A 27333-nucleotide genomic window follows, 5' to 3' on the forward strand; every position below is an offset into this window, starting at 1 on the left:
ACTCACAAAGGAACCTTCTGACCAACTTTACACAAACATCACATTGGGCAGACATGTCAGAAGGTAGGCTGATAGGAAAAAAACAACAAAAATACACTACATGAGGTAAGAGGAGGAGAAAAAAAACTCCACTCAGACTGAGCTCCTAGTGGGAGAACAGTTTGATAAAAGAAAAAACACCTCAGCACAAAAGCACATGACTATCAATACACCATAGAAACACGAGACAAGCAACAGGGGCGGGTAAAGGGTAAGAGAGAGCCGGCGTAGACAGCGCATCCGGTCCTGCAGCATCTGTGCTGGTCCAGTTGACTGCTATCATCCCCGGTAGGGCACAAGCATCGAAGGCGTTGGAAAGGGAGGGGGATGAGTGAGTGCTTATCAGTGTAAGTGTGTGTGTGTGCGTGTCCATAGTTTAGCTGAGACAGTGTCCTTCGGCCTATCAGGCTAAGTAAACAGTCCTCCAGCCAATCCAGGTGTCCTTCATGGGGCGGGAAGAATAGTCATCACACAGTCGTTATCAGGGAGTTGTTTTGGTGGGCTCCAGCCTTGGGCCTGCAGCTGGGGCCGTGGTGTCCAAATGTTGAATATTGTTGATTTCTCCTTTGTGAGCAGCTCGAATTCTAGCACTCCGAGGCTGGTCTCTCGATCTCCCGTTGAAGAGCTGCGAGCCTCCCCATGATGGTATCAAACTTCTGTTCTGTGGTGTTGTCAGTCTTTTGATTCTGAGACCTCACAACTGCAGTGATCCGTTCCGCGATGTTTTCCAACTGTCGCTCAAGGGTCTCATTTTGAGCAGGCCTCTCTCTGATGTTTCCCCTCATACGCTCAATGGTGTTGTTTTGAGCCTTCACAGCAGCTGTAAGCGTCTCCAAGGTGTTGACCATATTACGTTCGTTGTGAGAGGTCGCACCTCGTCCCGTCGCTTCGAATCCAGCGGGCAGCCTTGTGGGGGTTTGAACAGCTGGTTCCGCTTTCTTATTTCTCTGATAAACCAGGGCTAAGCCAACGCCGATCAGCATGAACCCTGTTATCATGGTTCCGAATAGGTAGATATCTTCAGCGTCCTCGATCGACAGTCCCGCCAGGCACACGGTCCTCCAGTTCTGCCACCCGTCCATCGTGTAACCGGCAGGGAAAGTCCCTCCAGGGCACTCAGGCTCTCCCGAGCCCCGACTTCTCGTTGAGAAAAGGGTGTCAATAGCACTCAGAGACCAGTTGATCAAATCCATAATTCTCTTTTAGGTTTAGAGAACGACAGTGAGAGACTGTTCCAGGGATGCTCAGTTGGTACCAAGAGGCCACAAAAATGCCAGCCTCACAATGGGACCAATGCCAGGCTGAAGCATTGCTACAAGGCAGGATGGATCCATGCTTTCATGTTGTTTACACCAAATTCTGACCTCGGCATCAGGCTGTTGCAGCAGAAATCGAGACTCATCAGACCATTGATCCCATGTGAACTATGTAGCTTCAGGTTTTTGTTCTTCGTCGACAATGTCAAATGTCAGCGGCATCGTAATTATTCAGTAAATTTGCTCCAGACTTTTTTTCAAATCTGTGATGGAAATTTAATGCAGAGTCAGTAAGAACTGGAACATCTTGTTTAAGTTATTGTTTTTTTAAAATCTAAGAGATAAATTTGATCACATTTGGCAGAGCCATCCGTAACATCACGCTGCAGTCAGGTCTCAATGGCCCACAAACCTAGAACTCAGTTGAGAGCAGGGACACCTGGTGTGAGCTTTCACCCAGAGAACTGCTGCTCACTGGATATTTTCTCCTTTCTCAGATCATTCTCTGTAAACTCTACAGATGGTTGTGTGGAAAAATCCCAGCAGATCAGCAGTTTGAAATAAATAAAGCAGCCCGTCTGACGTCAACAACCGTGTCACGTCCAGAGTTGCTTAAATTATATTTTTTCCACAGTCTTGATCGTGTCTACATGCCTAAATGCAGTGAGTTGCTGCCAATGTGATTGCCTGATCCTATATTTGCATTAAAAGAGCAGCTGAACGGCTGTACCTAAGAAATCACTTGCAGACTATATAGGTGTGCATTTATTTTTTTTTATTTGAAGTTTGATCTGTTGATGTTCACTGGATATGTGTTTTCAGGCTGTGGTAAACATTGTTTGCATGCTGTGTTTTTGTGCCATGCAGTCATTAACTTCCATTTATTTCTGTATGTTACATTAATTAAGCTGCAGATGTGAAAAATGCAAGTGGCATCGTAATTACTCAGTAAATTCGCTCCAGACTTTTCAAGTCTGTGATGGAAAATTAACGCAGAGAGTAAGAACTGGAACATCAAAGCATCTGTTTCCTGTTTAAGGTACTTTTTTAAAAAGTCAGAGAAAAACATTTGGTCAAGAGGCAGAGCCATCCGTAACATCATGCTGCAGGCAGGTCACAGTCAGGCCACAGTGGCCCCCAAACCTAGAACTCACTTCCTGTGTCTTGCCCACATATGGCCCACATGCAAACTTACCCACAAACCAGATTGCTAATTGAAACACATGTGGCACATCGGCAGCAGGCTGAAAGTCACACAAAACCACTGCTGCGCATGGCCTGAATCTTACACTCGTAACCCAGAAGCTTTCAGGTATCTTTAATACTTATATTCCTGTTTTCATCTAAGCTGTGAAGAACTGCAGATGAGCTCTGAGTGGATGAAACAAAATGTGTTTGTGGTGATGTAAAAGCTACATCTGTTGGCCCGGTGTGACTCATTCTATCTTCACCACAAACGGAGCCGTCGCTTACAAAATGGACCTGAAACCCCCCATATTTATATCCTGAATAGATTTTCACAAGTTTAAACCGTTTTTGTTTGACCTTATCCACAACGCAAGTTACCACTAACAAGATGGACTAGCTAGGAAATCTGGGCTTAAATGGTTAAAGGTGTTAAGCATTTGGACAGTTTGGACATTGATTATTTTGTTTGTTTGTGTTTAATTAAGTAAGGGGCACTTAATTGGAGCAGGATGCGTAAAGTTAGGTCTGTAATTTTTTGGACAATTACAAAGTTTTGTTAGTTTCAGTGCATTTTAATTTAAACAGTCAAAATGTGACTGAAGTGCAATGTTTCAAGTTTAAATAAGCTGCTTTAATAAAACTCATTTTAGGATTTACAGCCATTTTATACACATTCCCCCAATTTTCAGAGGCTTGAAAGTAATTTGGCTAACTAACTTAATTTTAAATCTGAGGACTGTTTGTAATCTTTTGAAGCCTCGGGCGGGCCTTTTACTGCAGACACCTTCTTGTTTGCGGGTCTGTCTGAATTCAGTTTTGTATTTAATGAAATGAAAAGCAGCTGGACAGAAATCAGGTGACTGACTTGGCCACTGGATAATGTCCCATGTCTTTGCCTTAGAGACTCTTGCGTTTCTTTTGCAGTTTGCTTTGAGTCATGTTCCATTTGCACTGTGAGGTGTGTCCAATCAGTTTGCAGCATTTGGCTGAATCTGAGCACAGAGTATTCTTCAAAATTCATCCTGCTGCTTATATCAGCAGTCACATCCGCATTAAACACTGGTGACTCACTTCCACAGGCATACATATGCACATGCCATAACACTACCTCCACCGTGTTTGACAGTGGTCCGCTTCAGATCATGAGCCGTTTCTCTCCTGCATTTCCATTCATGAAGCTGTCTCTTGATCCTGGACCATGGCAATGATATACCTACATCCTCAAGAGTGTTCCTGACTTGGTTAGATGTTGTGAAGTTGCTTTTGTTAACTATGGAAATAACTCAGTCATCATGCCCTTGAGTTGTCTTCTGTCTTCAGGCCTTTCTTCTTTTCAAGGGTGTTCCAGGTTGTTGTTTTGTCCTCTCCTAAAATGTTTTGCTGTCTATCTAATAAGGTTATTTATGTAAGCTTGATGGCCTCGCTCACTCGCACTGACATCCATTTTAGCCTCGAATTTAAAATTATAATGAAAAGCTGTAAAATACAAATGTAACACTTTGAATCAACTTCAGATGTTAAGTTTGCTCCATTTGTCATGAAACAACAAAGGGACAGACCTTACCTGGACATTAAACTGCTTAAAAGTCAATTGTACAATTACACACGATGCTCTGAAAACAGGGGACTGTGCATAAATCCTGTAAATTCTAAACACGTTATGCTACATTAACAAAACAAAACCAAAAAAGCCCCGCTTGAATTAAAGTCTGCGCTTCAGTCACATGTTTGATGTAAAATATAGAGTGGTGGTGTGCAAAAGGAAAACTACAAAAAACGTGTCCTTGTCCTAAAAATGATGGGCCTAACTGTATATAGACACACACATTTTTCCAGGGTCTCCTTAACAAGAAAATCCCACCTAGAACGAAAAGTCTCTCTCTCTATCTATATATCTGTGCTCATTTTATTATGGGAGGGTACGTTTCTTCAATTTTTGTATTTTATGCACTTAGAAAAACTTCTTGATGGGTGGTGATGATCGCAGAGAATAATTTACCGTGGGACTGGCCTGGACCAGCCAGAGATTCCCACGACCCCTCCTCTTCACACACACACACACACACACACGCACACACACACACACACACACACACACACACACACATATCGGAACACAGGCTGCACAGACGCACAAGCAGCGCAGAGACGGAGAGGCAGAGCAGCTTTGCACCACTTTTATCAAGACTCTTATTTTACTATATAAGCCTCGTTTCAGGCTCCGTTTCCGCGCGGCACGCGCAGTCAATCCATGGATGAAAAAGGTCTTCATGTGAGGAGGAATTGGGTTAAAGTACGGAATCCTCCGGATCAAAGTGGAGGAGTGGGAGGAATAAGTCAGCGCTATTTATTTTGATAATGCCGAGGAGCCAGTTTCTGCTTCGGATTTACGTCCAAAACAAGGCAAGTACCCACTCCGACTGCACACACACTGCGTTAAAACAGCAGGAAGTGGATTGGTGTAGTGAGCAACAGTGCTGTCGAGCAAAATGACTCAAAATATTCTGTTTAACACGGATGCGTAAAAGCAAACTTGATCATCTGCGTTCGGATCCCCCGGTTAGGTCCACTTGCCTCGGGCAGAGTCGGGGGGAGGAATAAATTATGAGTTCAGTTGGAGCAGTTAGCGCAGGGATGTGACTCCAGTTTGTTTTTTAGCCGCAGTGAGATCGTGAAGTGAAATCATAAGGTCTTGAACGGGGTCAGTCATTGATGGTGGTGGTTCATGAGCTCCTTTGAGACACCAGCGGAGTTGCGGGAAGCTCGGCATCTCATTAACTGAGCCACATGTCTTATTAAAGCAGCTATTTCCTGTTGTGTGCGGTGCAGGCTAAACTGTCTTCTCCCCAACACCTCCAGCGCTCTCCTGATGCTGCATCCAGCGCTTTCATGTTTCATTCCTTTATTTTCTGATGCCTCTCTCCTCTCCTCTCAGTCTGAATCCAGACGATGACAGCTGACACTCCAGTCTGCAGCCCTGCCTCTTCCCACTCTTCCCACTCCTCACCTGCCTGCCCCCCGGAGTGCCACAGACACCTGAGGAAAAGCAAAGCCCTCCAAACCAAACTGCCCCTGGCTTCTGCCCCAGGTTGGTGGCTCCTGCTGGGTGTAATGGTGGTGCTGGTGGGGATGAGTGTTGCAGTGGCGGGCTACGTCTCTGCAGAACCGAAGCCCGTGGGGCGGCGTGGCACCACCCCCGTGGACAGGATGAAACTGGCTGGCCCCGTGGTAATGGGAGTTGGCCTCTTCATCTTCATCTGCGCCGCCACGCTGCTGTACGAGAACCGGGACCGTGAAGTCTGCAGGCGAGAGAAACCTGACGACCTGGAGGATCTGAAGGGAGGAAGCTTTTGTGAAGATTCCCAAGAGCAGCCCAGCTTCGGGTGCCACGAGCAGTGGGAGTGTAAAGAAGGAGAACAGGGATCCTGGGCCGCTCCAGCCCACATACTCCCCCTCTCAGACCCTCCTCTTCCTCATTTGAACAGACACAGCATTAGCAGCAGAGCCTCAGAGCCACCTCCTCCGGACGCACAAGGTAAAGATAAAGAGGACGAAGACAGGAATGAGGAGGAGAAGGAAGGAAGGTCAACCCTGCTGGCCCGAGTTCTGCACCACCAGGAGCCAACTCCTCACCCTTCCTCCCCCTGCCTGTCCATCTCTCACTCCCCCGTCTTCTCAGACTCCTGCAACTCTAGTGAAATCAACTTCAACGTACGGACAGACCCTTCTGTGCCGCCTCAACTCTGAACCCCATGCTGCCTCCCCCCCCTTCCACTGTCTCATGAAATATGCATGATGAGACACACTTAAAGGTTTCACGTGCAGATACACAAGACTATGCAGTCCTCAATAAACAGATGAAATGTTTTTTGGGTATGTTATAGTGCCTCCGAATGGCGCAGTTGCTCTGAGTCACTGTCTGTGAAGGGTGTTTTTGTCCTACATCGCTCTCTGACTCACCCACATTTGAAAGATTGGAGCTGTGCTGTTTGATGTCAACTCACAATCTTGTTGTCTTTGAACTCAACCGTGCCCAAAAATCCCTAAAGCCACCACTGGATTGACCATATTAGGACGTGAGGAGGTTTGCTGAAAAGTTATTTGGGTGCCATACTGGGAGATGGACTCCGTCTCCTCTCCCCTCTCCCTCCTTCTCTGCAGATGTCTACATTTGCTTGCTGGAGAGGTTCAGTAAAAGAGGATGAGCCAGATTAGGTTTCAAATAAGTCTTTATCTTATCTCATACATAAGTGAAATCTGCTCTTTATCTGAGGAAATTGTGTCTTGGTACAAACAAGAGAAGCACATAAGGCCACACTCCTCTCACTCGACACCTACAGCCACTCTATAAATACCAGCTGGTGCTCTGCACACATGCAGGATCTTTTTTTTCTTTTTACTGTAATTCAACATTTCTTTTTAAATTCCTACTGTCAGCTGCTCAGTTTTTTCCTTTTTCTCAGCCGCGGCGGCGAGGCGAGATCTTAAAGATTTTCAATCACAGGCTCTATGGAAAGAAAAAGAGCAACAACTTGACACAAAAAAGACACAAAAAAAATCTGGTGAGGCTGTTATGAGTTATTCCTGACGTAGCTTAAGTGAGAAAAACAAGTCCTGCGAGTGGAGTAATTGAAGCCTCCCTCTCCCACCCATCACGACCTTTCATCTCCTCTCTTATCATCCAATTCCCACGCTTTATTCAAATACTCCATCCTCCGTCTCCATCCTTGGCTCCCACAAAAGCCGAGAAGTGGCGAAAAAAAATAGGGCAAAACAATGCAGAGGGAAATGTTAGCAGCTACAATTAAGCCAAAGTGAGAATGTTTGAACAGGGAAGAGGAGGAGGCGGAAGAGGAGGGGGTTTAATTTTAATTATCGCCAGCATTTTCTCCTCCAGTCTTTAATTACACTGGGGATCAGTGTGAAGGGTTTTATAGGTGCTGTAGGACTGCTGAGTATTTCCTTGTTTCGGCCCATGCTGGGATCCAGGCGACGACCGAAGTCTGAGCAGTCTACAGTAATTTGCAGCCACACATTTCACTCACTTAAAAGCAGCACCCATCTGTGTGTCACACACACACACACACACACACACACACACACACACACACACACACACACACACACACATGGAGGGCTTTTGTGTAGGTACAGTATGCTGGCTGTATATTCAGCTGCAGAGATGAGCTGGTGGTGGTCGGGGGGTGGGGGGAGGGACGCGTCTGAATCTTGCAACATGCTGCAAGCAGCCTCCTTCGCACTCATGCCTCTCAGAAATGCAGCTCTGTGTTCGCTCTCTTCTCACACGTCGGCTGCGCGAGTGCTTTGCAGTGCGTGAGATGATCCGATGTGTTTACATTTGGAGGGAAAGACGATGCACCGTAGAGCTGTAACTTACAATTTATATTACCATTTAATCTGCACATTGTCATGCTGCACTCGACTGCCAGTTTGTTGTTGTTTTTTTGGGCTTTTGTTTTTCAATTTAAGTAAACCAAGCACACAACAGTGTTGCAATAAAACCTTCCCCCTGCAAACGTTTTTATTCAAAGCTTTTTATTCGACCGCATTGTGATTTTGGGAGCCTGCAGTTTGTGGTGCAATGGAGTTCATATTGTGTTACACTACACATCAGGTGCTACTTCTGCTTGTCCATCTGAATCAGAGAGAGGAGGCTAAATAACAGCAGCGTGTGTGCATAATCCAATAAAGCACCACAAATTACATCTTCCATACGAGTCATAAAGTTGTCAGATGCCTTCAGGATATTACATTTACCACCACATGATCCAAAGTAAGGCAACAAACTTTTATAATTCAGAATCTGGAGCCTTTCTTTTTAAAAAAGAAAGTTTGATGCTCGGAATCATTGCAGTGAGTCATGCAGTTACATCACTGAGTTAATTACAAAAATAAGTCTCTTCAGATAAATGTTGCATTTACAGAGGGATTGATTCACAGGACGGGGGGAATCCCTTCAGCAGATTTATGTGTATACAAACACTGCAGCGCCACACAATTTAATAAATCTTCTCATGTGTATTTCTGTGTGGTTGTGTGTGTGTGGCACGTGTTACATAAGTCAGCTGCACAGATCTTAATGCTGCATTGAGAATATAGCTGAATCGAATGCCCTCATCTGAGAGGCCAGTGTGTGTGTGTGCGCGCATTGATACATATCTGAGCAGACGGACGGGTGGCTATAAGCTGCTTAACCCTGCGCTGACTCAGGTTCATTCAATTTCTCTACTCCTTAACATGCGAGAGAAGCTCTGATCACCGTTTCTGTGTTGGTGAAATGATTTCCGTTACTGAGGAACTTCAAAAGTAAAAAGCTGTCAAAACAGAAAGGCGGGTTCAGCTCAGCTCACAAATCTTTGTTATAAGTCAGAAACACGGTTTGCACCCATGTGGAGGAATCTTAACCTTTGAAGTAGTTTGCTAATTAGAAACAAAGGCACGTGTCACCCTCTTGGTTATATTTTTGACACTGATGCTGTATCTTCTCTTGAAAAACTGCAGGTTTCAGTGCACATCTCTGCAGTTATTTCCAGAAACGTCACTTGTTTGATCGTCAGCACCCTTCTAGCAGCTGTGATTGGTGTCACGCAGGTGACAGGTGCATTCCTTACTAATCCAATTTCCCTCCACCCTCCGGCCACCTCAGCAGTCCTCATGGTGGAGTTGGTGGAGGAAGCATCACGCTCAAAATGAAAGGCCTCATATTGTGTGTTTTTGCCATCATGATGCTCACACCTGCTCAAGGTAAGCTGACAGAGTACCCGAGTTCATAGCAGGTGTTATTTTTAGTGTTCTAATGCTTTTTAAGGACATTTTCTTTATATTTCACTTAAGAGTCCAACAGCTGACCCTGAAAAGTATTTGCGTTTTTGGCCGATAGCTTGTCAGATTCTCACTGGCTGTAATGACTGCATTTATTTATATCATATCAATAATGTTTGAGTTGTTAAATTCCATGATTAACATCACCTGCGATACATTTGGTCTGTAACTAAAAAGTATTAATCTGCACATTATTTTATCGCTAAATAAATTAACTGATAAAGCATCACACAAACTGCCTCAGATTCCCATAGTGTAAGATGACTGCTTCAAACTGGTGAAAAACTGAAATGTATTCAGTCTGCTGCAGTGTAAGGCAAGACAGAAATACAAATGTTTGGGACTTTACTTCATAAAATAGTGACCAACCTTTGTTAAAACTGTTTTAGAGAGGTTCAGACAGGTGGGACCTAAAGAGACCCACTGCACAATGCAACAACAGGAGAGTTTGGTTAAAATCCTCCAAAATTACCTTCAAGTCAAACCATAACCTCAAAAAAAAAAAAAAGTCTATTATAATGTGCACTAAGGAAAAACTTATTATAGGACTGTGTTACGCTGTATTAGACAGGCTTTACCCCATAAACCGTTGAATAAGAGTGGACTTTGGACCTTAGGTTATAAAAAGTAAGCCTGGCCCTTCCTCATAATGACCCCCCACCTCGGTACTCTTTTGTTTTGCTCATTCACCTGAGCTAGCACTGGGTTAACAAGATGATAGGGGATAAGGATTGTCTCACCAAAATGCATCCGATTACTCTGAGGAAGAGATTAGTCCCTTTTGCCGAAAGCAGCTAATCGCAGCACTAAAGTCAGCCATTTGGCAGCCAAAGCTCCCTATATCAAGATATTCTGTTGTCTCCTAAAAGGTGATCTTTAGAATAAAACAGGACACTGATGATAAGCTTATTAACAATTTTCAGTTTTGCTTTATGGACACTAAGAAAATCTTTTAAAACTAGTGACATGATTCGGAGGGCTCGAGGAATAGTAGGAATAACTGAGGTATTGTCCCCTGCCTGCATTATGTTTCCCTGCTGAAGTTTTCCATTAATCCCAGTATCGGTGCGGTTAATACAAACATGATGCTGCCCTATGACTTGGAGCACTCCCTGAATAACGCACTCAAGAAACAAATTCCAGACTGCTGCAGAATAAACAAAGCATTTCTGAGATGCTCAAGTGCTCAGCAGTTTGCTGGCCATGAGTTTGGCTTGATGTCCTGTAACAGTGCTGCAGTACTTCACACATCCAGCAACCCTGAATATTAATGTGCCAAAAAGGCTATTACATAAAATCTGAGAAACCCAAAGTATTTTATTAACTTTAGCCTGTTTATAACTTCATTTTTTCTGTTCTTACCTGTATTTGAGTCTCTCTTTACTGTTACCTGATTATGTTCAGTGTCCTGGTTACCAGATTTACCAGTGGTGCTTATTTGCTTATGCAAATTTAAATAAAGGATAAGAAATCTGCATTTTCTGTATCAGCCACATTCATAGATCTTTGGCGACGACTTCATGCTTAACAATGGTTGTTTGGCATGTAATCAATGTCTTTCCATTTTCCTGTTATTTTTGGTTGTTTAAAATGTGTTTACACTTGAAAACATTTACCCAAATGTTAAAAAAAAGTATATATTTTTATTGTTAAGCTCTGATGATTTTTTTAATGGTGAGAGGCCAAAATATTTTACATGCAGGAAAAATCCTCTTCATCTTTGTCAGCTGTCCCCATAATGGACCATTTCCATTTTAAGTTGTTCAGAAGAATCTCCTTTAGCAGCACATTCAGTAAAAATCATTGTGCATTCAGTGTTATTCTTTGGGCTCAGGTGAGGAAAAGGAGCAGGTAGAGCAGCTCATGGAGTCAGTGGCATTCGAAGCAGAGGAGGAGCGTCTGGAGTGCTTCCGCTGTGATTTAGGCTTCTGGGATGTCTGCTACACGACTGAAACCAAATGCAATCTCGGGGAGCGCTGCTACACAGGCCGGGGGAGGGCAGGTGTGTGTTTACCAAACATTATACGAAGAATACAAGAAATGATGTGAAGGTTATTGCCTATAAAATACACACTGATCATGGCTCTATGCTACTGCCCTGTTTCCCCAGCTGATGCTTTGGATATAAAGATGCTGGGGTGTACCCAGGCAGAGGAGTGCGAGGTGGAGACGACCTTCGAGATCTTTCCAAACAACACCATCTTTGTGATGACCAAACACTGTTGCGACACGCCCTTCTGCAACTCAGCGAGCAAACTTTCCATCTGTGCACTGATGTATATCACAGTGGCTCTAACCACCTGGTTTACTGAAGAATCAGCGTCATCATAATAAAGTGAACTTGTTTATTATTTATTACAGACTGTGTGATGTGATGCTGAAAGGACTTCAACCATACGGTGAAGAAAAACCGCCAGATTTACAGAACTTTTTTATGAATGACTAAGAAGACATTGGATAATTAAAGCATAAAAGATCATTTATTATATATTATAGAAACGCTGTTTGGTGTTACATTTCATATTTTTGAAGTGTGAATATGGTACTTAAACATATAAAACTGTGCTGTTTTTGTTTTGTTTTTTTGTCTTTTTTGCTACAACATAAGTTTCAGTGTTTCTTGGAATAAAGGTTGCGTCATTATGTATTTTTCCCCGGCGTTCTTCCAACACCAACCCAAAATATTTAGGAATGAATGAACAGACTGACCACGTGGTACAGAAGCGCGTTTGCCGCAAAGCCAGAAGCATTCAGCTGCGGTTTAGCAGATCTCCAGCAGAGGGCAGGAGCTCTTCCTTCAAGAACCTCTGCACATCCAAATCTTTGTCCTCCAGGTTCAAGCTAAGGAACTTCTCCACAACAAACTGGCATCTGTTACCCACAAACAGAAACATTTCACACACTGCTTTAACTGTGTGTCACTTTGTGCTGCTTAAGTTTAGCAAACCTCTTTGTCTCTTCTTCCAAGGATGCTTTTTCAGTCCGTTTGATGGGCCTTCCTACCCTGTACAGCTCAGACACCTTAACAAACACAAAAATCAGTCAGTCTGTCAGCCTATTTCTGTATGTGTGCGTGTGTGTGTGTGTGTGTGTGTGTGTGTGTGTTTACCTCCACTGCTCTCTGTACAAGGGAAGTTGGCAGGCCCGCCAGTGTAGCAATGTTGGCAGCATAGCTGGACTGGCAGATCCCTTCCTTTAGTTGGTACAAAAACACCAACTCATCTCCGTCCACTGCTGTCTCTAGGGTCTAACACACACAAACACACATACCAGACGCACACATACACCCAAATGATTAGTCATACTTGTGAAATGAGGTGAAACAAATTTTATTACTTAATCGTCCATTTGGATGTTTCCGTTCTAAACATTTTTCTGAAGCACTTTAGTTTACCATTTTTAAACTTTACAGAAGGTTTTTTTTAATCACTCTCAAAGTTTCTCAGTACCAGAAGAGACAGCAGGGCCGAGGATGGTAACAAACTCAGCTGCACCACACTGTGGAAGTTAGTAGCCACCAGAACATGAGGAACATCCCGCAGGGCTTTCCTCAGCCAGTAAGAGATCGATGCAGTCAGCAAGGACAGTCCGTCCACCTGCACAGCAACAACTACGATTTAATAATATTTTTAGTGACAGTGGGATTCTGTTAGGAAAAAATGGGACATCAGTTTCAAATTTGTGGATGAAAAAAGTCCACCCACCAGATGCCCTCCTTGCTCATTGTTAAAGGTGTAAAAACGTCAATTTACCTAATGCTAATGTTTTTTACTGGTTTTAATCATCCAACAGTAATAAATATCATACAGGTACACCTGTTCATCTACTTGTTAATGCAAATATGTAATCAGCCAATTACATGTAGACATGGTCAAGAAGACCTGCTGAATTCAAACTGAGTATCAGAATGAGGAAGAAAGGTGATTAGTCTGAAATGGTCTGAAAAAGAGAAATGAACATATAGCTGTCCTGTATGTTAACATTAAACCGAGGCTACAATTCACACAGGCTCACCGAAGTTGGACAACAGAAAATTTGAAAATATTTTCTAGTGTGATGAGTCTCGGTTTCTCCTGCAGCATTTGGAAAGTAAGGTCAGAAGCATAAATAACATAAAAGCATGAATCCATTCTGCCTTGTAACAGTGGTTCAGGCTGCTGCTGGAGGTGTAATTGTATGGGGGATTATTTACTGGCACGCTTTGAGCTCCTTGATACCAACTGACATTAAAATGCCAGTGTCTACCTGAACATGCTAACAATGTTCAAGAGAGCCACAGATTAATAATAATAATAATAACTAATAATTAAATGCAGATAGGAGAGTGAAAAACCATGACTTGAATGTATTTCTTTATGATTCCAGTGCATCCATAGGAAATTCATATCATGGATGTGCAGCTGAAAGATCTGCAGGAATGTATTTATCGGTGCACCCAGGAATGTTTATATCTATGTTTGGATACCTGAAACAATTACAAAGGAGTAAAGCAACAGCAGCAGCAGATAAGATCAGCAGATGTAGATCTGTCTTTTTCCAACCACGTGCAGCAAAAAGACAAAAGTACACTGGGAAAGTCAGGCATCAACCGGTCTTTGCATGCATGTTATCAGGAGTGAGAGTTCAGTTTCTTTTTTCTGATTTTTTGAATAGTTTTTGGCCAAACCAGAGAAAGAACCAGAACTGACACATCCAGCAGTTTCATAGTGACATTAGCTTTATTCAGGATAATATTCAACATTTCCTCTTTTTAAATTCACATTTCTGTGTGTGTAACTGTCCAGTGCCCCTCTGTGGTGTTTATTAGTTAGTGTGCAGCAAAGTTTTAAGAGCTTTTTTACTGGAAATGACAGCATTAGAGCAGTGAAACGATCCACTGAAGCTCATTACAAAGCTCTGAGGGGATTGAGGGGAGCTGCAGATTTAGTCCATTACAGTGACTAATACTTCAAATTATCAAATTGTTTTCACATTGTAATAATAATTTTTTTAAAATTATACACACATGTTAACTGGATTAAGATGGAAGTTATCCTACACTGATATTTTGCTCTTGTTCTTTCTGTTGGTTTCTGCCTCTGACACCTATGTTTACTCTCTAGATGAACATAACTGGAGTTTCTCATCCTTTCTCAGTACAACATGGTACACAGAGATGGATTAAAATGCTTTGTGTGTGTATGCACATACCCCAAAGTTTCAAAACTGCCCATAGAAGGTGCAAAATAACACTTCTAAGTTTGTAGGTCCACACAGCTGCTGCTATTTTCTTGCTAATAGGTGACACATGTTTGGCTGAACCCAGAGTCTGTTTGTGCTGCAGCTTTAAACTTGTGACTGGTTTCAGGTGCATAACATTAATGACATAGTGTTTCCCCTTTTACCCTCGTGCATATGTGTTCAATTCACAAAGTGCTGGGACAGTCTGTTCTTACTGTGTTAGTTCCTTTTCCGAATTCATCGATGAGGACTAACGAGTTGCCAGTACTGCTGTTAAGAGCCTGTGCCATCTAGAGAAAAGAGATGCAAACTATTAGACTACACTTTGCATTTTTTGTGTGTGTATGTGTGTGTGTCATTGCTGCAGGCAGTGGTTGCTTAAAAAAATTTGACAGGTGGAGAGTGGGAGTGGAGCATGAAGAGAGCAGTGATGAAAATTCATATATTTCATTTGTACACCTACACACACATACACAGTGGGAGCTGCTTGTTATCATGAGATTTCTGTGTTTTTGTGTGTGCGTGAGATACCTGGTTGAGGTCTATCATGAAGGTGCTAAGGCCCACAGACACGGACTCTCTGCTCTGCATACACGTAAAGATGCCGTCCACTAGACCAATCTCTGCCTCCTTTGCAGGCACGTCTGAGCCAATCAGAGCCATGAACACAATCAGACCCACCTGCAAAATCAAAATAGAAAGCAGGTTAAGCGTTGAGTTTCAAAAACTGAGCTGTCTCTTTGCTATTATGGAAATCTAAATATATTTTTCTGATGAGGTTGTAAATTTCGGAGCAATGCCTGATTAAATAACTAAAGTAAAAATAGTGTGGAACGGAAATAGATAAATGTTGGGGATCTTTTCTAAGGTGCAAATGCAGCTGCTGAGAGAAAAAGGCAAATTATGTGCAATAATGCTGATTATTTTTTTGTCTCTTGAATGCCATCATTTTTAAAATTCTTCTTATTATTGTTTTTAAAACTTCTTGCTTGACTATTTGGCTCATAGAAGCTCGTCACTTGGGATCACAAAAGAAGAATAAAATAAAATTCAGTTCAGTTCAATTCATTTTTATGACAGCCCTACCTGTTTGAGGTAGATGCTCTTTCCGGATGAGTTGGGTCCGGTGATTATTTTGACTCTGCCCTCCGACTCAGAGCTGTGGAAGGAGTTGGCCACAAACACAGGAGAGCACAGCTCCAACAGCGGGTGCCTGGACAAAAACAAACCCCCCCAAAACAAACAAAAAAAAAAAAAAAACAAAAAACAGTAAATACAAAAAAAGTACACTCTTGTACCGCAGTAACAATTTTTCCTTTTGTGTGTCAGCGCTTACCTGCCCTGTGTGATCGTTATCTTCCTGTTGCTGGCTAGCTTAGGCGAGGTATAATTGTACTCCTGGGAGGCGCTGCTCATGGCCATTAAACAGTCCAGCTCAGCAGCGAGATCAAGAACCTATAAAATGTACAGATTAAACGCCTTTAATATCCTGAACAGAAGAGCTATTAGAATCCAACAGACCTTCCTTCCTACCTACCTACAGTCTTCTCTGTTGATACAGAGAGTGCAGAATTATTAGGCAAGTTGTATTTTTGAGGAATAATTTTATTATTGAACAACAACCATGTTCTCAATGAACCCAAAAAACTCATTAATATCAAAGCTGAATGTTTTTGGAAGTAGTTTTTAGTTTTAGCTATTTTAGGGGGATATCTGTGTGTGCAGGTGACTATTACTGTGCATAATTATTAGGCAACTTAACAAAAAACAAATATATACCCATTTCAATTATTTATTTTTACCAGTGAAACCAATATAACATCTCCACATTCACAAATATACATTTCTGACATTCAAAAACAAAACAATAACAAATCAGCGACCAATATAGCCACCTTTCTTTGCAAGGACACTCAAAAGCCTGCCATCCATGGATTCTGTCAGTGTTTTGATCTGTTCACCATCAACATTGCGTGCAGCAGCAACCACAGCCTCCCAGACACTGTTCAGAGAGGTGTACTGTTGTCCCTCCTTGTAAATCTCACATTTGATGATGGACCACAGGTTCTCAATGGGGTTCAGATCAGGTGAACAAGGAGGCCATGTCATTAGTTTTTCTTCTTTTATACCCTTTCTTGCCAGCCACGCTGTGGAGTACTTGGACACGTGTGATGGAGCATTGTCCTGCATGAAAATCATGTTTTTCTTGAAGGATGCAGACTTCTTCCTGTACCACTGCTTGAAGAAGGTGTCTTCCAGAAACTGTCAGTAGGACTGGGAGTTGAGCTTGACTCCATCCTCAACCCGAAAAGGCCCCACAAGCTCATCTTTGTATGATACCAGCCCAAACCAGTACTCCACCTCCACCTTGCTGGCGTCTGAGTCGGACTGGAGCTCTCTGCCCTTTACCAATCCAGCCACGGGCCCATCCATCTGGCCCATCAAGACTCACTCTCATTTCATCAGTCCATAAAACCTTAGAAAAATCAGTCTTGAGATATTTCTTGGCCCAGTCTTGACGTTTCAGCTTGTGTGTCTTGTTCAGTGGTGGTCGTCTTTCAGCCTTTCTTACCTTGGCCATGTCTCTGAGTATTGCACACCTTGTGCTTTTGGGCACTCCAGTGATGTTGCAGCTCTGAAATATGGCCAAACTGGTGGCAAGTGGCATCTTGGCAGCTGCACGCTTGACTTTTCTCAGTTCATGGGCAGTTATTTTGCACCTTGGTTTTTCCACACGCTTCTTGCGACCCTGTTGACTATTTTGAATGAAACGCTTGATTGTTCGATGATCACGCTTCAGAAGCTTTGCAATTTTGAGACTGCTGCATCCCTCTGCAAGATATCTCACTATTTTTGACTTTTCTGAGCCTGTCAAGTCCTTCTTTTGACCCATTTTGCCAAAGGAAAGGAAGTTGCCTAATAATTATGCGCACCTGATATAGGGTGTTGATGTCATTAGACCACACCCCTTCTCATTACAGAGATGCACATCACCTAATATGCTTAATTGGTAGTAGGCTTTCGAGCCTATACAGCTTGGAGTAAGACAACATGCATGAAGAGGATGATGTGGATAAAATACTCATTTGCCTAATAATTCTGCACTCCCTGTATAGTCGATATATGACTTTGAACACAAGTGGTCAACAATGAAGCAGACTGTGTTGCCCCTCTTTATTGAACTCAGTATTTCTTTTAAATTATTTATTTTAAATCTTTCAAGTTGTAATATGATTAAAAGTTATTAGCGTTACATTTTGACCACAAATGCATTTGTTCTTAATGCTCATTGTTCCCTCAAAAATAATATTGTTTAGAACAGCTGCAGTCACATAGTGCAGCACTCATACATCAATAGACAAGTATCACAGCAGTTAAAAAATAACTTGTAATGGGATCAGGGCCTGTTTCATAATCAAAGTAAACAACTCAATCCAACCAGAGGAAGCACACAGTAAATCACAACAAAACCCACCTACACACATCAAAAACATCACTTTGATGCCAGCAATCGCTTAAACAGAGTGGGAGTCATGTGTTAAACCCTGGAATCTGCATACACAGTGATGAACACGAACCTTACAGAGGGAATCGCTCCTTTCAAGGACTGCGCTCTGCAAATGTGCCATGACTGCCATCTCCATGTCTGACAAACAGAAGGTTTGTGATCAAGGTAGTATCTTGAGAATTGCAGTTATTTTCTCAAAAAAATGTCAGAAACACGCCTGTGATGTGACTGTTTTGTGGGTGAAAGTAAAAGACCTCTAATGTCGCAGTGCAAGTCTCCGAGGAACTCGTTGAGCTCCCTGGTTCTCTGGCTGCGGTAGTGGAGCCGGTCGTCTGAAAGAAACTAGCCCACACACAGACATATAGAAAAAAACATATACTGTATATATGGAATAATGATCACAAAAATGTGTAAACAATGTAATCATTAGATACGATCATGAACATGCCAAAAAATCAAGTCCCTCCATCTCAAAATCCTTTTTCTCTACCATACTAGGCAGTCGAGGCACAGACAGCAGGAATCCAATCTGTACAGAGAGTTTCAGACATAAAAGGTACTGAGATATATACGCATGGTGGTCCAGAGTAACAATTTCCTCAATATCTGATCATCAATAAACCAAAGAAATACTGCAGTATACAGTGCTGTGAAAAAGCATCTGCCCCTTTCTTGATTTCTTAGGGTTTTTTTCCATATTTTTCACAGTTACGTTTCAGATCATCAGACAAATTTTGACATTAAACAAAGTTTATGTCATTAAATACAACATTAGACCTGCTGACTAAAGAAATCATTAAAATAGAATGTGTTTGACAAAGTGAAGTAGGCTGAAAGATCTCATAAAGCAACACACCACACCAAAACAGCTGAGAAACAAAGTCATTGACATCTATCTCTCTGGAAAGGGTCACAAAGCCATTTCTAAGGCTTTAGGACTCCTGTGAACCAGTGAGAGGCATTAACCACAAATTAAGAGTGCTAAACCTTCCCAGGAGTGGCCGCCCTACCAAAATTACTTCAAGAGCACATCCACGACTGTTCCAGGATGTCACAAAAGAACCCAGAACAACATGTACTCACTTGCCTCAGTTAAAGTCAAAGTTCATGATTGAACAATAAGAAAGAGACTGTGCGAAAATGGCTCACATTTGTCAGAAAACATCTTGATGATACCAGAGAAAAAATATTCTGTGGACTGACGAGAAAAAAAGCAAACTTTTTAGAAGTTTTTAGTCCCGTTACATTTAGACTGAAACTAACGCAGTATTTCAGTAAAAGAAAACATCGTACCAATAGTCGAACATGTTGGTGGTATTGTAATGGTGCTTTGCTACTTCAGAACCTGGGTGTTAAAAAGGTTGTTCGTGCTCGAAAACCCTCCAGTGTGGCCGAATTAACATAATTTAGCAAAGAAGAGTTGGCCAAAATTACCCCACAGTGATGTGAAAGACTCACTGTCAGTTAATGCAACCATTTGAATTCAGTTCTTGCTGCCAAGGGTGCCACAACCAGTTATTAGATTTAGGGGGCAATTACTTTTTCACACAGCCCATATGGAAAAGAAATAGTAAAAATATATATGATTTACTCATGAAAGTGTCCACTTTCATGAGTAAATCATATATAAATCATATAAGGCTTACATGATTTACTCATGAAAGTGGCAACTTTCTCATTACTTTCATATATTTTTTTAGTAAGTATACAAAACATACAAGTTTCATTATATAATTTTTCAAGGGATCTTATATCTGTTTTCACTCTTGTATGCTTTTCATACAAGTTTCATACAAGACAGATAAAAACTTTATAAGATTTATATATATCTTTTCCATATGGGAGAGCTTGGCAGGTTTGTTCCTTTAATAAATGAAAGCATCATTTTAAAATTGTGTTATGCATTTACTGGTTATCTTTGTCTAACAATAAAAATTGTTTAATCATCTGAAATAAGAAGTCAGGAAGGGGGAAATACTTTTTTGAAATACTGCATGACAGATGAATTTGTAAAAAAAATAAATAAATTGAGAAAGCATTGTGTGTGCCAGAATTAAATCTCGGACCACAGGGATGTAGATGACACAGCAGGATGGGATTCGAGCATCCAGGTGTTCAAGTTCTCTTCTGGCAACATCTGTCAGGAAGTCAGAGAGCCCCATCATCCTCCTCTTCTCTGGAAGAGGGAGTGTAATTATGGGTTTAGGTCAACAGTCATACAAAGTTCACATGGGCTTACAACTAAAACAGGCACTTACTCTCATCAATGGCAGGATCCACATTCGGTTTGACTGTGAAGCGGTTGTCTGCCAAGCTGGCTTCAAAATCCACCTACATCACACATCAGAAATCTATTAACACTTAACAAAGGCGCCAAATGTGATTAAAACAATAGGTGTGATTTTATGGAGGAACTCACAACTCTGCTGATGAGGGAGGTGATATAGTTGAGATCATCAGAGAACCCTTCACTGATATCACGAAACAGCTGAATGGACTGAGGGAGGTGACGCGCTGTGTCCCTGATACAGACTGCACTGTACACCGTCTGACAAACACACACTTTGTTGAACATTTAACAGAACCTGTCACATGGAAAAGGTGTGCTTAGTAAAACTGTCCTGCAGCTCCAACCTTGTAGAGGCTCTGCCAGTCATTAACTTTGGTGAGAGAGAGAGTCATCCGCCTTAGAAGAGTCTACAGCAAACAGACAAAAACTGGATTTAGGTAGTTGTCATATCAGTGGTTAGGTGATGAATCTGTAGGTAATGGTGTAATTAAGTGAGAAACGATAGACTTGTTACAGGTATGTTTCGGATGTTGCGTAGCGATGACTGCAGGGTTCTCAGGGAGTCCGAGTTCTGAGGAGACGTGAAGAAACGTATCACTTCCTGCCTCCTTTTTAACACTTTCAGGTCCTGAGTAGGCTGCAGAAACCACTGACTGACAGAAGACAGGATGCCACAGTAGTAGTACAAACAAGCAACCCTCAAGAAACCACAGTTTGTTGATGAAATGCAAAATTACCTGAAAATAGGGGTGTTTTACCATCAACATTAAATACTACAAAAATACAGCATTATTATACTAGTAAAAAAAAACAAACGGTGCATCTTGACTATAAATAAAATCTGCTTTATACAAACTCAAATTCCATATCTTGCAGAACTTCAGCACTACGGTTTGTTTGTGGAAATACATGAAAGAAACTCGACTGTTTGTTTTTTGTTGCTATGATAGTGTTTGTAACTGTGTAGGATTTTTTTCACACATTTATTTGCTAATTAAATCATCTTTTTATTTGCTGCTAGGACATTTTATTTTGCTTATTATGTTGCAAGCCAAAACTACCTTTATATTATTAAAAGACGGAATTTGCTGCTGATCAATAACTTATTGTGTAATTGTACTTTCTTACCGTAGCAGTTTGGAGCCAAACTTGCACTTGCAGCGGTTCAGGATCCCTGTGACACACACACAATACTCGGTAAACACAACTGGATAAGAAAGAGTGATAATGCACTAACTACTATACATACCATAGAGACTGAGTCCCTCCTTTTCTCCTGAATGCAGCTTGTAGACTGATGGGTGGAGTTCTGATTTGAAGATCTGCAGAACACTGGAACAAACCTGTCATTGTCCCGTTTTCTTGTAGTGTTGTTGGTGAACTTTTATTTTACTGCTATTCCTTCTTGTATTTCCAAGAAGGAGCGTCCCCACTGTTGCCTCCCTTTGTCTAGTCTGTGTGTTTGCACATTTTTCTACCTTGTTTTCCACTTCCTTACTTATTTTGTTTTTGTGCTTCATTGTGATTGACTACTCTTCCTGTGCACCATTGTACAATCAGCCTTTTGTGTATATTAGTTTCACCAGCTACTTCATTAGCTTTAGTTTTCCCTTCAAATCTACCCTAATTCTTTGTGGCATAGATTTTAAAAAGTGCTAAAAACATTCCTTAGCAATTTTGGTCCATGTTGACATGACAGCCTCACATAGTTTCTGGAAATTTGTCAGCTATACATGATGTGATTATTTATTTTCATTACATCCCAAAGGCTACTGGATTGAGATATAGAGACTTTGGAGGCCGTGAGTACAGTGAACTCATTAGGTGAACTCATTGAGTGTATAGTCCTATTGTGCTTTGTTTTTCATTCTTTATGCTTTAGTTTTTGACATTTGCTTCTGTGTCCTGTGTTTGTCCTCTCTTAATAAAACCCTTGATGAGTTTCCATATTTTTCTAAATTTTGATAAAGTATATTAAAAACAACAAAAGTAACAACAAAAGATAAACAGTCACAACACAAAACTGAAATTTCAAAAACTGTAAAACAATGTCAGAACAGATAAAGAACAGAACAGAAAAAGCAAAAGAAACTCCTAAAAGTTTCCTAAACAAATAAAATAAACCTGATTTCAACTGAATTGAACAGTTGCTTGGTAGGCTCAGTTGTTCTACAAGGAACAATTTATGAAAATTGTAGGAGATCAGTATTAGCTTTTAGGGGCCTATGTAGGACAAAGACAGTTTATACACTTACCTGTATGTGTCTCGGTCAATGTACACCATTCCTTTACTACAATGAGAATGAAAAGAGAAGCAACATTTTTTATTCATGAATACTTCTGAATGGCATTAGGCTGGTCTGGTTTGCTAGATGGGCAGGAAGGAGATGCACTTGTGCTATTAAAACACAGTTGGACAAATTCATACTTGTGCAGCACGTCTGACCGACTAAAAACAGGCCAATGAAATTTCACACTTTGCTGAAAAAATGGTTTCAGGGTTCTCATTATAATGTGTAATCACAGTTCTCTGTGTGTGTGTGTGTGTGTGTGTGTGTGAGTGCTACATTTATGCAAGTCTCACAGTGTGTAGGCATGAAACTGCAGGATGGGTACTCCAACACTGCTGTCTTCCAACTCCACTCCCACTCTCCTCCTGTCCAGACATTTCAGCAGGGCACCCACTGCCCTCAGCTATCCCACAGATGTACACACACACACGAGAAAATGATCATCTCCTGCAGAACCATGACTGATGGATAGGATAATGTTGAATGCAGACAGCTGGCTCACCATCAGGGACGAGTCAAAGGAGATACAGGAGGAGAGGTAGGACAGTTTGTCTCTCTCAGAAATGCAGGCGGGGAGGAAAGGCAGATTGGCAGAGAGCAACCTTTGCTTACTGACCTCCAGACCTTCAACATTGATACAAAATGAAGCCGGAAAACTGTGCAATTTCATGCTAGATTTCTTCTAAAGGATTGAGGAAGAGAGTATTGCAAGAATGTGTTTACCAAAGTCGACATATGGATACGTGACCACCTCTGGTCTGTAATGTGGGTTTGAACCTGAGAAGCAACAGAGAGTAGTTTAGAAAAAAAAGTTGTCACTTTAGTGAACACAGTAAGTGTCGCGCTGACCTGGGAGGTGTGGCTGTTATACATAAAACATTACACTAATCAGTAGTTCAAAAATGTTGTCACTTGGAATTTTATGTCAACCAGTCTTTATTATTAGAACTGTGAAGGTAATGAAGTAAACTTTTGCAGTTTTGTTTGATAAACTCACCACTAGGGTGAGCAGTGGTGTCATTTAATCAAAAGGTTCACTTTAGACAGCTTTTGCTGTTAGATCTGAGTCAATCCAATCACTTGGTTTTGTTTATATTTTTGCAAGCAGAAAATAGATGAATACTTCCTGTTTATCAAGAATAATAAGTAATGAAAATCTGGGTTGCTGAAAACATTTTTGGGTTTTGTTCTGTTTACCACGATGACCTGTTTTTGAGAAGCAATTTCGTCAGTGCGACTACACTTCAAAGGGTCTGGCTTATAGAGAGCAGGATAACATTTGTTGGGGATGGGGATCCAGTCTTCTGTGGAGTAAACCACAGAAGAATGTAAAATAGCTGTCTGGTTAGGTTGTGACTGTAAAAATATGTTATTAAAAATACCTTCCTCTGACAGAATATTCAAAAGATGACATAGAGGCTGTTTATCACAGATATGAATACAAGTGTGCTTTGAAAGTTTGGCTTGCCATTTGGGGTACTTTGGTTAGGGCTGGCACTTATATAGCACTTTTTAACTGTATTTGTGGCCCATAGCCCATTGCTACAGGCCATTCGATCCCTATACAACCGTTACAAGAGCTTGGTTCGCATTGCTGGCAATAAGTCGGACTTGTTCCCGGTGGGTGATGGGCTCCGCCAGGGCTGCCCTTTGTCACCGATTCTGTTCAGAATTTTTATGGACAGGATTTCTAGGCGCAGCCAAGTGGCGGAGGGCTTTCACTTCGGTGGCCTCAGAATCTCATCTCTGCTTTTCGCGGATGATGTGGTTCTGTTGGCTTCACTGGGTGATGGCCTCCAGCTCGTGATGGCCTCCAGCTCGCACTGGAACGGTTCGCAGCCGAGTGTGAAGCATCGGGAATGAAGATCAGCACCTCCAAATCTGAGGCCATGGTTCTCAGCCGGAAAAGGGAGGAGTGCCCACTCTGGGTCGGGGATGAGTTCAAGTATCTCAGGGTCTTGTTCGCGAGTGATGGGAGAAGGGAGCCGGAGATCGACAGACGGATTGGTGCTGCGGCCGCAGTGATGCAGACGCTGCACCGGTCCGTCGTGGTGTAGAGAGAGCTGAATGTAAAAGCAAAGCTCTCAATTTACCGGTCGATCTACGTCCCTACCCTCACCTATGGCCACGAGCTGTGGGTAGTGACCGAAAGAACAAGATCGCGGATACAAGCGGCGGAAATTAGCTTCCTCCGAAGGGTGGCTGGCCTCTCCCTTAGAGATAGGGTGAGAAGTTCAGCTCAGACTAGAGCCACTGCTCTTCCACATCAAAAGGAGCCAGCTGAGGTGGTTCGGACATCTGACAAGGATGCCCCCTGGGCGCCTCCTGGGTGAGGTGTTCCAGGCATGTCCCACCGGGAGGAGGCCCCAGGGCAGACCCAGGACACGCTGGAGATTATATCTCTCGGCTGGCCTGGGAACGCCTTGGTGTTCCCCCGGATAAGCTAGAGGAGGTGGCTGGGGAGAGGGAGGTCTGGGTTTCTCTGCTTCGGCTGCTGCCCCTGCGACCCGGGCCCGGATAAAGTGGAAGAAGATAGATGGATGGATGAACTTTATTTGAGCACTCAAAGTATTTTCTTAGTGCAAACCTCACAACACTCACATTGTAATGGGTTCGGTGTCTTGCCCAAAGATACTTCGACATACATACTGGAGGAGCCAGGGATCAAACCACGACCTTCCAACTGGTAGAGCCACAGGCACCCCGGGATCAGGATGTTTAAAAACTGCACCACTGACTTACCACACGGGCTGGTTTCAGTGTCAGACATACCTCAACCTCATTCCTCTGACCCAGACCACATGTACCACACCACGTCTTAAAAGAAACTGTCTAAAAGGTCTTTCTGTTTTCCCTCTTTCGTGGTAAGATAAGTATCATCTCCCAAAGCTCACCTAACTGTTGCAAAAAGAGAGTCATGGAGCGCTCCTGCTTTGCACTGGTGATAATTACATGGGGACTAACCTCCTGAATGACTGTAAAACAGAGAAAAAGAGAGTTTATGGCAACGCAAGTGTTTTTTTTTTTTTTTTTAACACATACTGTAAGTCTCCCTGAGGGTTTTACAATTTACCATTGTGTGGAGATAAGTGTATCGATTCTACAATACCTGCCTCATACAGGTGCATTGCTTACCTCTGACCAGTAGGTGGAGCTCTTGGTTGTCGGGCGTGTCCGGCATGTAGTGTAAAGATGAGTCCTGACTGTCATAGAAGCAGAGGCCCACCTGCCCATGCTGGACCAAAACACTCAGTAAAACCTGGAAAACAGACATGCAAACGTGTAAGTTTGGCTGCCCTCAAACTCTCATATAACTCCCATATAACATTAAATGAGTGCTGCTGGTGAATGTGAAAATCAGAGCTTACTGCAGGAGAGTCCTCCTCATCTTCTTCTTCAAAACTGCCAGAAGGTCCAAAAACCACACCTCCTCCTCTAAGGTTATCAAGAGCTGCTGCCATGAATAATTAATTCTACAAGGACAAGTCAGATTAAAGTAATTTGGAGTCACCCGATAAATCCAATATTCATTGTATTTTATGTTTTATGTTCTTCTCTGTCTTTTCTGCCTCCTTAGGGAAATATGGAGCCATTTAACTGCTAAATGAGTCACTCTCATTAACAGGCTGTCCAAGGCTGTGTCTGCCTTGTACTTTAGTGCTGAGCAGGGAGTATAATGTGGGTTTTAGAGCTTTTTCACTTTAAATAGCTTACTACTACTGATGCTTAAAGAAAACCATGGCTTCCTAAAACAACTAAACTGCAAGTCAGACAAAAATACCTTTTTGAAACTCGCTATGGGGTCCTTTAAAGATAAAAACAAAACATGGAATTGATATTACAGACATTATTATGATAATAATTGAAATTATTGTAGCTCCAGTTAGCTTGTTGGGCTAACGATGTAAGCTAGCTCGTTTAAGTTAACTATAACTTATTTATATTTTTATTTAGAAACCGGCTATAGAATTAAATGTCTGTTTTAGAGTACTGCCACGTCAATAAATCTTTTATATAACTGATAGAGTCCAGCTTATAACAGAAATGAGGCTGATAAAATAACTTTAACAACTTTTAACAGTGCTTGTTTTCCACAAACTCACCTTCAAGTGCTCAAAGGTGCCTTCCCGGTTGCCATAACAACCACATCTCTCTCGCTATTAGTTCTGTACAATTAATCAGTTCAGAAAGCTCTTTCAACATATGAAACCTTTTTGTTTGTCTGTCTAGCTATCTGTCCTCTATGTAGCATAGGTGTGGGGTGGTTGATGGTTGGAGTGTACAGCTGATGGGATTACTGCATCCACTCCTGGTAGGACTCCAAACACGACTTTTTTGTGGATTACGTCGATGGAGAGGAGGTGCCTGTATGAAGGATTTAAACATGTCCTGCATGCAAGCATCGATCAGCAGGATTAGCAAACTTCAAGTAATTTGTCTGCCACCTGCAGAGGGAGCATCTGGTTCTTAGCAGGTGAGCAACAACACACAACACATCACACTGTGTGATTATTTATTCAACAAAAACGAAGGCAAAATAAAGAAGTGTGTGAAAAAATAAGTACAAAGCAGCCAGGTGACTGATTAACTGATCATCAGTAAGTGTGAGAACCTCTATAAAAGCTTAACTTTTGACAGTTTGTTGGCATCCAGCGTTACAGTGTGTGTTAACACAATATCAAGGAGGAAAAACATCAG

At 42.1% G+C, this 27333-nt stretch overlaps 4 protein-coding genes across 4 annotated transcripts; 2 read left to right on the top strand and 2 right to left on the bottom strand.

The window, feature by feature from the left end:
* Nucleotides 1–106: 106 nt before the first annotated feature.
* Nucleotides 107–1269, bottom strand: LOC146659065 (uncharacterized). The gene has a single exon (XM_085421822.1). The coding sequence runs from the start codon at nt 1230–1232 to the stop codon at nt 624–626; it is 609 nt and encodes a 202-aa protein (XP_085277948.1). The 5' UTR covers nt 1233–1269; the 3' UTR covers nt 107–623.
* A 2863-nt stretch (nt 1270–4132) lies between these two features.
* On the top strand, nt 4133–8125 carry LOC146659066 (uncharacterized). Its single transcript, XM_085422909.1, has 2 exons — nt 4133–4886; nt 5419–8125. The coding sequence occupies exon 2, from the start codon at nt 5433–5435 to the stop codon at nt 6228–6230; it is 798 nt and encodes a 265-aa protein (XP_085279035.1). The 5' UTR covers nt 4133–4886; nt 5419–5432; the 3' UTR covers nt 6231–8125.
* An 844-nt stretch (nt 8126–8969) lies between these two features.
* LOC146659067 (protein Bouncer-like) lies at nt 8970–11957 on the top strand. Its single transcript, XM_085421823.1, has 3 exons — nt 8970–9248; nt 11161–11328; nt 11437–11957. Exons 1-3 carry the CDS (start codon nt 9194–9196, stop codon nt 11655–11657), a joined length of 444 nt encoding a protein of 147 aa, XP_085277949.1. The 5' UTR covers nt 8970–9193; the 3' UTR covers nt 11658–11957.
* Nucleotides 11958–12076: 119 nt separating this feature from the next.
* msh5 (mutS homolog 5) lies at nt 12077–26906 on the bottom strand. Its single transcript, XM_085422911.1, has 26 exons — nt 26739–26906; nt 26004–26108; nt 25771–25894; nt 25530–25610; nt 23359–23412; nt 23138–23259; nt 22929–23038; nt 22600–22635; nt 21594–21676; nt 21473–21518; nt 20859–20997; nt 20689–20751; nt 20474–20602; nt 20313–20385; nt 20121–20230; nt 18503–18583; nt 18309–18396; nt 18125–18192; nt 15883–16001; nt 15633–15759; nt 15078–15227; nt 14762–14836; nt 12776–12922; nt 12436–12573; nt 12274–12347; nt 12077–12197 (listed from the first exon to the last, which is right to left on the bottom strand). Exons 2-26 carry the CDS (start codon nt 26094–26096, stop codon nt 12077–12079), a joined length of 2451 nt encoding a protein of 816 aa, XP_085279037.1. The 5' UTR covers nt 26097–26108; nt 26739–26906.
* Nucleotides 26907–27333: the final 427 nt, after the last annotated feature.

This window comes from Rhamphochromis longiceps, linkage group LG11 (assembly GCF_057381845.1).
Source record: "Rhamphochromis longiceps isolate RC_006_pf linkage group LG11, R_longiceps_female_GT1.1, whole genome shotgun sequence".
Taxonomy (NCBI): domain Eukaryota; kingdom Metazoa; phylum Chordata; class Actinopteri; order Cichliformes; family Cichlidae; genus Rhamphochromis; species Rhamphochromis longiceps.

Excerpts from the sequence above, each read along its gene's own strand:
- LOC146659065 (XM_085421822.1), bottom strand. The coding sequence starts at position 1,232 with ATGGATTTGATCAACTGGTCTCTGAGTGCTATTGACACCCTTTTCTCA.
- msh5 (XM_085422911.1), bottom strand. The coding sequence starts at position 26,096 with ATGGCAGCAGCTCTTGATAACCTTAGAGGAGGAGGTGTGGTTTTTGGA. Across the intron at positions 21,677-22,599 it reads ATTGACCGAGACACATACAG|TGTTCTGCAGATCTTCAAAT; the intron begins GTAAGTGTATAA and ends GGTTTGTTCCAG. Across the intron at positions 18,584-20,120 it reads GTGTCATCTACATCCCTGTG|ATTGGATTCCTGCTGTCTGT; the intron begins GTCCGAGATTTA and ends CTCTCTGTACAG.
- LOC146659067 (XM_085421823.1), top strand. The coding sequence starts at position 9,194 with ATGAAAGGCCTCATATTGTGTGTTTTTGCCATCATGATGCTCACACCT. Across the intron at positions 9,249-11,160 it reads GATGCTCACACCTGCTCAAG|GTGAGGAAAAGGAGCAGGTA; the intron begins GTAAGCTGACAG and ends CTTTGGGCTCAG. Across the intron at positions 11,329-11,436 it reads CACAGGCCGGGGGAGGGCAG|CTGATGCTTTGGATATAAAG; the intron begins GTGTGTGTTTAC and ends CTGTTTCCCCAG.
- LOC146659066 (XM_085422909.1), top strand. The coding sequence starts at position 5,433 with ATGACAGCTGACACTCCAGTCTGCAGCCCTGCCTCTTCCCACTCTTCC.